This window comes from Mauremys reevesii, linkage group 8 (genome assembly GCF_016161935.1).
Source record: "Mauremys reevesii isolate NIE-2019 linkage group 8, ASM1616193v1, whole genome shotgun sequence".
NCBI classification, from domain to species: domain Eukaryota; kingdom Metazoa; phylum Chordata; order Testudines; family Geoemydidae; genus Mauremys; species Mauremys reevesii.
Window position 1 is genome coordinate 71,837,614 of NC_052630.1, and position 14,373 is coordinate 71,851,986.

General features: G+C 37.3%; 1 protein-coding gene across 3 annotated transcripts in view; it reads right to left on the reverse strand.

The window, feature by feature from the left end:
- Window positions 1-222: 222 nt before the first annotated feature.
- The window catches only part of SLC35A3 (solute carrier family 35 member A3), a 34,110-nt gene continuing 19,959 nt past the window's right edge, over window positions 223-14,373 (reverse strand). For 2 of the 3 annotated variants that reach the window (XM_039486082.1, XM_039486081.1), the window contains 7 exons: window positions 9,413-9,617; window positions 8,109-8,263; window positions 7,906-8,028; window positions 7,070-7,241; window positions 4,430-4,548; window positions 1,764-1,897; window positions 223-905 (listed from right to left, as the gene is read on the reverse strand). In XM_039486082.1, the coding sequence (XP_039342016.1) occupies window positions 815-905; window positions 1,764-1,897; window positions 4,430-4,548; window positions 7,070-7,241; window positions 7,906-8,028; window positions 8,109-8,263; window positions 9,413-9,599 (981 nt within the window). In that variant the 5' untranslated portion in view covers window positions 9,600-9,617 and the 3' untranslated portion in view covers window positions 223-814. Of the gene's footprint in view, window positions 906-1,763; window positions 1,898-4,429; window positions 4,549-7,069; window positions 7,242-7,905; window positions 8,029-8,108; window positions 8,264-9,412; window positions 9,618-13,928; window positions 14,346-14,373 lie in introns of those variants that run through there. The other variant, XM_039486080.1, reaches the window with a different exon arrangement.

Below are 14,373 nucleotides of genomic sequence, written 5' to 3' on the forward strand. Positions count from 1 at the left end.
ATGTTATCCAAGCAAGCACTCCATCTTTAACACCAATGCCATTGTGCCAGGTAGTTGCTGGAATCTATGGTGTGTGTTCATGTGGAGTTATTAGATGGCTTATAATACTAGTGACCACCTTAGTTAAGTGTGGAATGTCTAGCCCCAACTCTGAATTTCTCTTTTACAGATTTAGGTCAGAACCTTGACCTTATAAAAACTTTATATAATTAAGCAACAGAATTCAGATTTCTGTTTATTAAAATCAGCCTTCCATAAATATAAAAATCTTGGATATGTGTGAAAATGTCTTTCAATCACAGTCTTCACAGCTTTAATAAGGACCCCCTAATCAAAACCATTATATTCAATTTGATCTCTATAGACAAACAGTTAAAAACACATTTACTAACATTAAATATAATCAATTTGCAAAAACAGATACAGTCTGACAAATATTGTCATGTGCTCTTGCAAAGAGTGCATAGGATATATTTCTGCAGCAATCAAAACAGTAAAATCATCTAATATAACCTCACGTTCAAGCTGTAAACATTCCTAATTGTAGTTACTTGGAAACATTTTGTTCCTTTCAAGTTTTTATAAGCAACTTGCACTAGGCTTCCCCCCCCCCCGCCTTTTTTTTTTTCCAATCAGCTTTACATACATTATTTTCTGTCTTTAACCCTTTGGTTCTCCAAAACCATTAACATGTTCTTGCTCAGATTCAGTGTAGTGATCCGTTCCTTCCAGTGCATGATGAAATCTTTCATAAGGAATTCTTGTTGAGGTCCCTAATGCACAGTCTTGAGAAACAGGCTGATAACGAAATCTGCTATGCCTTGATAGGATTGCCTGCAGGTTTTGGATCATAACCATATAGGAATGTAGCTGCTATCACAAGAATGGCTCCAAAGAAAAAGACACTGAATGGAATAGGGGGGAAAAAAAGTAACCCTTTTCAGTCAGTACAATTGTATTTATATTATCTGGTCAGAAGAAATAACATTCATTCTCTATGTTATTTCTAGTGGGGGGGGGGGGAATATGTTCCTTCAATTTGTAATGAACTGGCAACTTACTTATCTATTATTCTTAAACTATGAGAATAGAGAGAGATGGAAAGAAACGAAGAAGCCTGAACCTATCAACAGTGAAGTCAAAAACAGTGAAGTGTAAAATTGGGAATGGGGAAAGGACAGAAATTTTGGAGGGATAAGGCAAAAAACTGAGGACTTGGTGGGGTAGAACCAGCTAAAGATAAAAAACAAACAAAAAAAAGTGGAACCAGATAAAGATATGATAAAGAGAGGACAAACTAAAAAGGGGTGGGGGGGGGGGAGGACAGGCAGCGAGAAACCACATGGTTGAACAAAGGTTTGGGGAAGCTGAAATAACAGGGGGGTGGCAAACAGGGAAGAGAGAGGAAGGAAAAGAGCAAGCTAAAAACCATGTGGGTTGGGAAGGGGAAAAGATCAGGGCAGAGTGCTTTGAGAAAAACAGCAGCAGGAAGTTCATTTCTACATCACTTCCTGAGCTCTGGTTGGAGAGCTCTCAGAGAAAACATAACATTGTCACCTATACTACAATACTTAAGCAAAATGTAATGAACTATCATGTTATTAAATAAAGTTCAGAATCCTTAACTCTGTATTTTAGCTCAGGAATCCATCTAATCCCTTCAAAAATAATTTCAACCATTCTTCTATATATACCAATACTCATTAAGTATCTAATTTTTCAGCAACTTTTATATTCATGTATGCATGGACAATAACTCTCACCTGGTTGGGACAAAATCTTGCAGCCAGAAATAGGAGATCAATGTTGACAATATAATTGACAAAGATGTTGCAAATCCTTTCAAAATATTGTCTGCATATTTTATAACAGCAGCAATCACAAGGCCCCCCAGTGCCTGCAAAAAGTTTGAAACACATTTAAGATTAGCACATATTTTAGATATTTTTTAAAACGACAGATATGGCAAACACAGGCTTATCTTCAGACTATTGTATTTAAAGTTATGAAATGTTAATCAGTGTGTTTGAGCCAGGCCCTGAAAACATGAAAATTTCAAAGACCATTATAATGGGATGAGCAAGATATGAGCCAGTGGAATATTTATAGACCTTTGTATCAATACATGCTATATGTATTCGTATGTTCCTAACTCACAGGGTGAGGGGGGAGGCTTCCTTTGGATTCTGGAATTACTAGGGGGCAATTACTGTAAAATCCCAAAGCTGGCTATGCAGAGTCCCAGCCCCTTGAGGCTTGGGCTGCCTGAAGAGGAAGGGACAATGACTGGTTTTACCTGTTTTTGGGAGGCTTGGAGACAAAGTCCTTTGAGGTATAAAGGCTGAGTGTAAACAGACTAAAAGGTTTTCTTTTTGATTCGGCAAAAGGACATGACCTTTTCTACAAGGGAGGACCCAACCATGTGGAAGGGTTGCAGTTAAAGACTGGAGTCTTGTCAGGGTCTCCACAGGACTGATGGGGAGCTACGGCCAAGTGCCTGAGGGCTTGGCTACACTTACAAATTTGCAGCGCTGCAGCAGGGTGTGAAAACACACCCTCTGCAGCGCTGCAAATTGTGGCGCTACAAAGCGCCAGTGTAGTCAAAGCCCCAGCGCTGAGCAGCTCCCAGCGCTGTCCGTTATTCCCCACAGGGATGTGGAGTACGGACAGCGCTGGGAGAGTTTTCTCCCAGCGCTGGCGCTTTGACTACACTTAGCGCTTCAAAGCGCTGCCGCGGCAGCGCTTTGAAATGCAAGTGTAGCCACAGCCTGAGATTCTGTTTTCATTTTATAAATGTTCTCTTAACATTTTTTATCCTAGACTGAATGAGCTCTGCTTTGAAAGAGCTGTGTGGTAACTTGTAACCACTAATAAGAACACTAACCACTGATAAGAACATTGTCCTTGTCAAGAAAGCAGAGAGAAAGAGCTAGACACTGGCCAGACACGCTTGCAGAGAATCACAATGCAACTACAGGCAGCTGCAGCCTAAAATCCTGGTCAGAAGATAGTGGGGATGCAGGCCCCTGATCAGAGGAGAGCTGAAGGCTAAAGGCCTGAGACCTGAGAGGGCATTCCTTCAGAAGACCACAGACAGGAATTAAAGGTGCTGTTACCTGAAACTCAATGTAAATGATTATTTCAGTGGTAACATCTATTTCAATATCTTTGCACACATTTCTTAAAAAGTTTTTAGCTATGTATAAAGGCACTAGGTATATTTTATGCTGTTGTAGATATGGTGGATGAAAGTAATCAGGGCCGGTGCAACCCATTAGGCGACCTAGGCAGTCGCCTAGGGTGCTAGCATTTGGAGGGCGGCATTTCAGATCCTTTGGCGGCGACCACGGCGGCCGGATCTTTGGCCGCCCCAGTCATCGCCGGCATTTAGGCGGAGGGACCTGGGGCAGGGGGGTGCAGGGAGGACCACCTGCAGCAAGTAAGGGGGGGGGCGCGCAGCATGCAGGGGAACCGCTCCCCGCCCCGCTCACCTCTGCTCCACCTCCTCCCCTGAGCCACCCCACTCTGCTTCTCTCCCTCCCAGGCTTGCAGCGCCAGATGATTGGCGCCACAAGCCTGGGAGGTGGGAGAAGTGGAACGGCGACAGCATGCTCGTGCTCCACAGGCCGGGGGAGGGGGGGGAGCTGCCGTGGGGTGGGCGCCTCGGGGGGGGGGGAAGGGGGATTAGGGCAGAGGGCTGCCAGGGAGCTCGGGGGGTGGGGAGGGGCGCAAGGTGGAAGTTTCACCTAGGGCACGAAACATCCTTGCACCCGCCATGAAAGCCATTGGCAACAGAACTCTTTCTGTAGAATAATGATCACCGATTATACTATCAAGAGGACATTACTAGTGAGTGAGTGTACATTTTTGGCTCATAAAGTTGCTTATTAGGGTGGTTTGTATAATTGCTGGTAGGTTTTATTTTCTTTATTAATCTGTTTTTAATATTACAAAATCAATATTCAGAGGGGTAGCCGTGTTAGTCTGGATCTGTAAAAGCAACAAAGAATCCTGTGGCACCTTATAGACTAACAGACGTTCTGCAGCATGAGCTTTCGTGGGTGAATATCCACTTCTTCAGATGCAAGTGCCACCACTTGCATCTGAACAAGTGGGTATTCACCCACGAAAGCTCATGCTGCAGAACGTCTGTTAGTCTATAAGGTGCCACAGGATTCTTTGTTGCTTTTAAAAATCAATATTGTTACAGAATTTTATTGTGCAGAATGTTTAATAACTCAATGCTTGGATTGATAATAATTTGCAATTTCTCTATTTAGAGGTCTATTTTGCCACTGATGCAAGGGACATTTCCTTGCAAAATTCCTATTAACATTAATGGGAACTACCAGTGTAATTTCCCCAAGCATTTATGGGGGAATAGATTCCAAGTGTCTTTTATGTAGGCATGTGGGTTTAGATACGTTACCTGTAGAACTACAACTATCCAGGTAAGTTTGTTATATCCTTGAAAAAATCCATTCTTTGACAGGAGTTCTCCATCATATATGTACACACCCATCAATCCAAATATGCTACCAAAAAATCCTAAAAGATAAAAGACAGACTTGAAAGCTTGAAACAAACAAACAAAAAGGGTGGGGGGGAGGGTCCCCATTCCTATAACTGGATCTGCATGACTACTGGAGTCTGCCCATGTAAATCAAGTTTCAATATCAGGCTTTGGTTTGCAATATAACAACCATGTTTAAATCAACCAGTGGATCTGACAGGAACTTTTTTTTTTTTTTTAAATAATTTTTCCTCTTATAAGATTTTGATCATTTCAGTTATAAGACCGATGTATTCTTGGCCTACATTGCTTTACATATAGGCAGATAAAAATTATATCCATACACCAGAGTTAAAAAAGATACTCAAAGGTTCATTATAAACTGAAAATAATTTTCAAAATAAAAAAATCCTTTAAGAAGCTTAAAATTTGTTTCCTTATATTTTTTAAAAAGTTCTATTTCATAAACTCGTGTGTTGTTACAGAATTTCTCCTGAATGTTGTGTTTGTATTGGAGTTGGAAGTGTTAGAGCATTACTTCTACTACAGAAATAAATGATGGAGAAAAAAATCTATTAGATCATGATCATGTATTATACAATTTTTAGAAAAATATTTAAAAAGGAAATTGTGACTAATATTCCTTTAATTTCTGAATAGAAAACTTAAAAACTTTCTAAACATTTAACATAATGAAACAGACATTATTCAAATTATTCCATCAGCTTAAGTTAAAATAACTGAAAATGTTAAATATTTTTCTGAAAAAGCTGACATGCCTTTCACTATTATAAACCTCAAATTTAAACTCATAGCTCAATGTATCATTACCCCATACAGGCACTTTAAAACCCTGTTTTGAGAATGTAACTGTTCTTGTATACCAAGTAATGGAACATAGTTGGGGGACGGACCAGGGACAACATCAAACTGTTTTTGTAGATTCCTTTCTGCACTGTAGAAGAAAATCTGAAGAACAATTTATCAAAGAATCATCACTTTTCAACATAGTTATGAATATTTACTTTGCAATCATTTCAAATGTGTGTTCTGCTGTTAGTTCCTTACAGTGAAGATGACTCCAGAGTTTTAGTTAAATTTTAGACTTGGCCTGGTTCAAATAAACATGGGTTCCCCTACGAAGTACTTGGATTATGATTGTGGTCCACATCTAAAAACCCAAGATTCAGTGCAAGTTTCTCACCCTCCACCCAAATTCTATGCCACGGGTGAGTTCAAATCTGTGGGACCCTAAGAGACAGTAAGCATAACTCATGTATTCAGACCTGACGTGTGTGTGTGTAGACAGTTAGAAGTATAGTGAATCCTGTTTTCCTGTTAAGCAGGAGGAAAGGAACCAGAAAATAAATTAAGATGACTGTTCAAATATATACATCAGTAAGTAACCATAAGTAAACAGGTGCATTAATTTTCCCTCTGTTTTGAAAGAGTAAGAATATATGCAGTTCCCTAAATTAAAATACCTTTTCAAAGGGTATTCAAATCTTATAACACTCTTCTCTATATTCTAGAGAAATTATGAATATTTTTAGTTCACTTCATTGCAACAAGGAGAGCTCATAGGAAAAATAAAAGAGTTCAAATCCTGACGGAGGCATTTACTTAAATGTAAATACTTAGACCACAGTTGCAATAGATGGAGATTATATGTCCATCCTCTGCCTACTAGAAGAAGGGTGTCTCCTTCCACGACCTGTTAAGAGGCAGGGGAACAATGGGAGGTATTGCTGTTTTCCACCCACGTGAAGAAACTGGTTTCAAAGCCAGTTCAGAATAGATTGTCCCTGTCATCTTCAAAAGCCAGTTTCCAGGGGATTCAGAACCACTTTTGAGATGGGTGGTGTGAGAGAGATAGAGCATGCAGTAGATGAGGATAGTGAAGAACTAGGATCATAGTTCACACATGTGAACAAATGCAGGTAATGAAGGAGTTCACTGTGTCTTTAAAAATGTCAATCTATAATTCCTATAGTCAGAGATATAGGGGTTATGTTTATTTTTAAATTCTTACACAAATATAGCTTTAAACATTTATTTTGTTCTACTGTATGTCTAAATTCTATAAAAACCTTGTTAGATAGTGTCCATATTTTTTAAATCAATTCAGTGTTTATGAAACGTGTTGGATTCATATTATTGGACACATATTACTTAGTTACTTTATAAGACAATCACACCATCTTTCAAATAAGTCACTTAGGATACCCTTATTTCAAATGCTCCACAGTCCAAATTCAACTGGTTATATTCCAGTTGTTCTCTAGAACCAATTAGTCTCCATTTTAAATCAAAGTAAACAAACTTACAAATGTTGAATTAGCAAGTTAAATACAATAAGTGAGTTTAGAGCAGGATGCAACTCCTGGTGTTCCTGTTAGAAAAATAGATATCAAACTTACTAAATGTTTATGTAATAATTTGATTATCCACAGCATGATAAAATATGATTATACTTATTTTACTGTATATCTGAATTTTGTTCACTGTTCATCTGAACGCAGTATCTCCTTTTTAAATGGCCAAAACTGGACTTACCAAGTTGGATGTTTCTGATCCAGACAGACTGTTTGGTTTCTTTTAAAATTTTCTCAAAATAAACCCCAGCAAATCCACTTGAAAAGCAGGCTATAAGGACTGCTATAAGACCAACAAATTGAGATCCTGCTGACAACTCTTTAGTAGTTGTTGCTTGAGAATCTGAGGGCCACTAAGTGTAAAAACAAAACAATGTGTGTACATTTTAAAAAAAATGATAAAACTTAATTTTATGAAATAATTTGTAATGTTTATAGAATGCACGTTTGTTTTCTATCAAGGGTCTGTACTGCTGATAAATGCAGAGAGGTTTATTGCACGATTGTAAAGTCTTGTATTCTGTTATCACATATTTTTGAAAATTTCACCAAATCTACCGTTAAAATTTTTTCCTTTGTATCTTGTTGAATAAAGTATAAAATTCTGTGCTCACTGAAATTAACAGCAAAACTCTCATTAGCTTCTACAGGGCCAGGATTTCACCCAAGATACCTATCCTCCTGCCATTCATAAGATATTATATATAGTGTTTGTGTGTATGATGTTTATTATTTTATAAAAATGATGCAAGGCTGTAGGCAAAGACATATTGAAAAGTTTCTTAAGAACTGTAAGAGGTTAAAAAAATAAAAAGTAACACAAACTTCAGAGCAGACAAAAAAAATTTAATCCATCTCCGCAAACTCTCCTATCCTACCCTGGAAATTTTGGAAACTTTGTATTTGACTCAATTAGTTCCAGGGGGCACAATATAATTACCTACATTCAAATACTTCTGTTCCTTAATAAAAAGAATAAAAGAAATCCCAAATAACTTAGACACATACTATATTTACCTGTACAAATGCAACTCCCGTCATCAAAATCACTAATGATAACCATTGGTATACACCTAATTTCTTACTTAGCATGGACACAGAAAATAATGCTGTAGTAAGAATTTTTAATTGATATGTGACCTGAAAAGAGAAAATAAAGTTATAACTATACAACCCGTTTTTTGTCTGTACAATCATGGAAAAATCTAAAAACACAATACCTGATAAGTGGCTGCATCTAGATTTGACAGTGCTACATACAGCAAGTTATTCTGGAGAGTATAAATCCCTGATGGAATAGCAAGTTTAAGTGTTTCCATAGGCTTGTTAAGGATTTCATCATGTAGCACTCTGTTCAGAGCCCGTAAATTACACTCTACTCAAAGAAACAATAAAAGAGATAAAGATTAAAAAAAAAAAAGAGAGAGAGAGGGAAAACGGGAGGGCTACAAATTGTAACCGTTTTTTTAGAGATTGCTACACACTTTTTATGACAACTTTTGTCTTCAGAAAACTCAAAATGCTGTATGATCTTTCTCAGGTTTTTACATTGATTCTATAAGGTATGCAACTCCTGATACTTTGCTATCATACAAAGTGTCTGCATTAGCCCAAAATACTAAAGCTGAAACAATTATCCAAAATAATGTTCACAAATCCTATGCTGATTACACTTTCTGTGACTAAGAATTTAATAAGGCTTCCTAAAAAAAAAAGAAAAAAGCAATTAAGTAGAAATCTTTCCACTTGAAACTTCAACATCGCTTCATTTTGCAGCTCAATCTTTTCTTTAAATTTATACCAAGCTTATGAAAACCGCTTGTGTGTTTATGGATGTGTCACTTGAACCAAATGGGAAGATTTCTGTTTGAGGGTTGAAAACTAAGGACAAGATATTGAGATTCTGGAAAGAGGAAAATGATTGTGCTATATAAAACATACAATGTGAGAACTAAAGTGAGTTTGAAAATACAGCAAGTTATTTTGATCTTAGATATTGTGCTTCTTTCTATAATACTGAAACAGCTTCTCTCCTTTCATGCTTGCAATGACCTCACTGTGGCTCATGCACTTGTCACTTATGCTTCAAGCACATCTAGAGCTTTGTGCCTTCCCTTTCTCCTACTCCTACTCATTCGTCTCTAGAGATGCTTTCTGGGTGAACAGAAGGTGCAGGCCTGTTACCAGGACAACAGTTCTTGCCCTACATCCATGACCTGTCAAGTGGAATCTTTTGGGTATATATTTATACAAAATTTACAAAAGATTATATTGCGTGCTTAGGTATGAAGTACAAAACTGAAGTCTTCCCTGCTTGTAGGTTAACTTTCTCATAGAAATGGTTTTAGATCTTCTTTTCACATATTTTGATGTGGGAAGAACAATCTTTTGTTCTCTCTATCTTGGCATTCGCATAGCTCCTTATCATCACAGCATTCGAGCACCTGTTTTTGCAGTTGTCACCGAAATACAACAATTGATAAAATATAGGAAAGCTACTTCTAGATTAAAATCTTAAACATACTGCTGTCTTTGTAGACCAATAAAATGCAGGCCATAATCTTCAAAAATTCAGCAACAACTACTGCAGTAGAGGATAAGTAACGAGGTCCTTCCTCTTTCAATGTCCGAGAATATCGCATAGTCAAAACTAAACTAGTGGTCTGAAAGACCAAGATCCCCAAGGAAAGGTATTTTAAATTGGTAGACATTGCTTGACTTTCAGTTTCCTGAAACAGAATAAAAAGGAAAAAAAATTAAAAGTTAAAACCAAAACCAGACAGTTTCTCTGTGAATTAGCATTTTTAAAGGGTATCCAGGGAACATAGTCACTGAAGGGAATTAAGAGAGAGTTTGTCTATCCAATTCCCTAATCAGAAAACAGTGGTGTAAAGAATGAATTCATTTCCAGGGGGCTGTATGTAGTAAAATAACGCATGGTGATACTACCAAAGTTTTAGGAAGAATAATCCTTATTACATAAGAAACACCTGCAATAATAATGCTCTTGATTCTCACTCAGTTTTTATTATTACTATGCAAGACTTCATTCCAGTCAAGGGTGGAATAAACATGTTTAAATAGGACTTTGATACTTAAGAGATTATGGAAAGTAAATATTCCACATAATAAGGTTTAGTATAGTAACATGGCAGTCATGAATAGAACGGTTCCTTGCACATTCAAAGATCTACTGAAATAAATCTAATTTGACAATGTTAATAAAAAGGGATATAAAAGCTTTAAATGCTTTTCATAATACATGATTATAGATAAGAAGAATATAGATCCGACAACAAACATTGCAGTGATGTCAGAAACAATATGCTGATTATTGTATTAAAATTAAATATTCCTTATATTTGCTCTGGGTAATGAAAAATGTCCCAGACATCTTTACAATAACTATTAATGCAGGTTCTCCCATTGTACATGTACATTTCTACATATTATCTTCTAATTTACCAATTAGAGACCAAATAGTAGTCACTAAGATAGTCCCTCAAATTTCTACTTTAGAAACATTTGAAATGTTGAGAGGCCCTAAACCTGCCAACACTTATGCACATGTTTAACATGTTTCACAGTACAATAGTTACTAACTACATTTACAGTAACTCCGGTTATAATCAGTGTTGATGAACCTAATCCCTGTATTGAAAATTCATCTGTCTGTCAAACAATGTAGCCTCGAGAAAGGCCAATGCTGAAACTACAGGTGTAACTTCAATTACATCATATCAGTAAGATGAAAAGAACAAAGACCCAATTCTGCAAATACATCAGCAAGTGGCAAAGCCTAAATGCCCTGTCTAAAGTATGAAAATTCACTGAAGCTAATACTGATTACACCAATGAAGCTGAATCAACATCAGGAATCATAAAGTATATAGGCCTCTGGCTACTACCATCACTTTAAGCACTGTATTTATCAGATCTGAGCTAAGCAGCACCTAGTACAGAAGGCAAGAGAGATGAATAGGCCTGTTTTAGGAGAACTAGCAAAATGCTTCGTGTTAACAAGGAAATCCAGAACAGTCACTGGAATTAAGTACATTATAGTTACCGGTACCTCATTTTTTTCTACTCCTCCTAGTTATTAGTTATGAATGCTTACCATACAAATAGATTCATACTGAAGACACATCAACTTTACATTCCATGGAAAACGTACCAATTACAGCATTTGCTATTTGTATATTGAACCAAAATCATAATACTTTTAAAAAAGATAAAAAAAGGGAAGTCCATGAGCATACAAGTAGAATAAACAAAGAGTAAAATTCAAGACAAGTCATTCTGGTTCACATTTTTAAGTTTCTGTGCTTGATATATGCAATGCCCAATGCATGCACAAGGTGGAGAGGTGCATATGCTCACACAGGTGATATATAAATCTTGACTTGCAAGTATCAGGCGTCGTATGTAAAGCTGAACATGTAGAAAATATGCAAGTACCTTTGAAAATTTGCACCTGAAATTAAAGCTATTTTAAAATGACTGCAGTTCTGTGTCAAAATATATTTTATAAAACTAGAAGCAGCAAAGAATCCTGTGGCACCTTATAGACTAACAGACGTTTTGCAGCATGAGCTTTCGTGGGTGAATACCCACTTCTTCGGATGCAAGCAGTGGAAATTTCCAGGGGCAGGTGTATATATAAGCAAGCAAGAAGCAAGCTAGAGATAACGAGGTTAGATCAATCAGGGAGGATGAGGCCCTGTTCCAGCAGCTGAGGTGTGAAAACCAAGGGAGGAGAAACTGGTTCTGTAATTGGCAAGCCATTCACAGTCTTTGTTTAGTCCTGAGCTGATGGTGTTAAATTTGCAGATGAACTGGAGCTCAGCAGTTTCTCTTTGAAGTCTGGTCCTAAAGTTTTTTTGCTGTAGGATGGCCACCTTAAAATCTGCTATTGTGTGGCCAGGGAGGTTGAAGTGTTCTCCTACAGGTTTTTGTACATTGCCATTCCTAATGTCTGATTTGTGTCCATTTATCCTTTTCCTTAGAGACTATCCAGTTTGGCCGATGTACATAGCAGAGGGGCATTGCTGGCATATATTACACTGGTGGACGTGCAGGTGAATGAACCGGTGATGGTGTGGCTAGTTATTCTTACCCAGATCTGCACAGCTGTATTATTAATATAATTCTGTCTAATATAGATATGGTGTCTCAGAGTTTAGATGGATTTTTTCCAGGTAAATATGTAAAGTGGCTATAAAATGTGGGTACTTAAGGAAACAACAAAAATTTGACAAGATTTGTAACCATTCAGCCACAGATGGAGATTAACTGCATTTCTGTTCTCTGGGCACTAAGGCTATGGCTACATTAGCGCTTCAAAGCGCTGCCGCGGCAGCGCTCCCGCGGCAGCGCTTTGAAGCGCTAAGTGTAGTCAAAGCCCCAGCGCTGGGAGAAAACTCTCCCAGCGCTGTCCGTACTCCAGCTCCCTGTGGGGAATAACGGACAGCGCTGGGGCTTTGACTACACTGGCGCTTTGTAGCGCCGCAATTTGCAGCGCTGCAGAGGGTGTGTTTTCACACCCTGCTGCAGCGCTGCAAATTTGCAAGTGTAGCCATAGCCTAAGATTATTTACAGCATGTAGTATCTGGCTGCATCCATTTTTGTAAAAGCCCATTTGTACTGTTTGTGCTATTTACTGGAATAAATTAAGTAGAAAAACTTCTGGAGTAAGAGGTAATACAAGACTACTGGTGTTGAAAATTAACTGGTTGATCATCAACCAGAATTGAGCAATATAAAGGCCCTATGTACTTTGCAGCAAGTCTGACCTCAACGCTGTGGCAATCGGGTAAGGTAGATTGAAGATTTTTTAGCAGTTTTAGATAAATGCAAAAACTGAGTTATTTAACTAAATATGAAAATGAATGTTACTACAATATCATTTATTTACATAATTTGATATTAAATTAAGTTTTATGCTACTCCAACATTTTTATATCTTCAATGCATTGGAGATGTACTATTTTAGAGAAGATGTTAAGGTAAAGCTGAAGATTTCTGTACTTGGAGTTTTTGACACCTGGAATGGTGTAGAAGGCAGCATTGGAGTTTGAGAGATAAGCACATTATTCTTAGGCTGTCTACACAAAGAAAACTTGGATAACTTTCCACCTGTAGTAGCAATGACGGAGGCTATACAGTTGACAAACACCTGAGTCCTGTCTACACTACAGCCTTCACTGTTGCTGGCATAGTGAAGCTACACTGATGGTGAAACAGAGGAGCTAATTTTCCCAGTATAGAAGAGACCTAATATTTCCCCGTTTTAATTTTCATAGGTGTGGGATTACAGCATGTCCACGTTGTATTAGATTGCTTCTGAAGCCAGCAGATCTTAGGGCTGAAACCCAGTAGTATTCTATGAAATTAATTTCATATTACATTGTATGAATTCCAAGCCACCATATTTTCTTATTCTTTTTTTGGATGAAGGTGATCTTGCATATTAATATGAGAGTTTTGCCAGTTCTCATTTTCATTCACACCAAACAATTCCTCCTACCTTCTACGGTACCCACCCTTTCTTTTAACAAGGAGTGTTTGTGATCTGGCAACACAATCACCATTAGATGGTTAAAGAGAATATGTATTTCTCCTAAAATACATTTACAGATAAGTTTTTTCCAAAACTTAAAATTCACAATCAAAATGCTTCTGAACAAATTCCCTTTGAAATAAATACATATAAATTAGAATAAAGACCTTTGCAGAATCCTTTGGTCGTGAACTTCTGTATTCTGGGAACTAGCAAAGCAATACTGAAATATAGGTCATCCCTACAAATGGAGTTTTGAACAGTGCTCTGGGATGATCTTTAAAATGGGTCATATTATCAGTAAATACTGCCCATTTCCATTTATTGAAACACATCATTTTATTAAGTAATTTAAAAATAGCACTAATGGTTTAGCTATGATGACTGTCAAGTTAATATTCAGCATCACAAATACCATCACAAAAACTTTTCCATTAAAAACAAAACAAACATACACTAGACAAATGTGAAAAATACATACAGAAATGTTGTTTTGTAGTACAATCTTCTGTTCATTAGCTGCCATGATTCCGGAAAACAGAAATTTTAAGATGGTAACATTGTTTATTTAAGCTTGCCTCCTTAAAATTGGTTACAAATCCTTGGGTTATTTTTTTCAACCAATTCTTCCCCCCCACACTCCTTCCAAGCAGATTTTTAAATTGGATAAAGTGCCTCAAAACGGTAGTAGCAGTAGAATGTCATATTTGCATTTTATAATTCCCTGAAGAAGCCACACAGTTTTACAAATGATGCACACAAAAAAACAAACAAAAAAAAACCCCACAAGAACCCTAAGTATGGTCAGTGATATATAGAGAAAAAATGTTCTCGGAGTTAAGAGTTGAATTTAGGATAGATTCCATGAAAAAGTGGCCTCAGCAGTGTTCAGCAACACAGGTTTGTACACAATAATCTCATTGAAT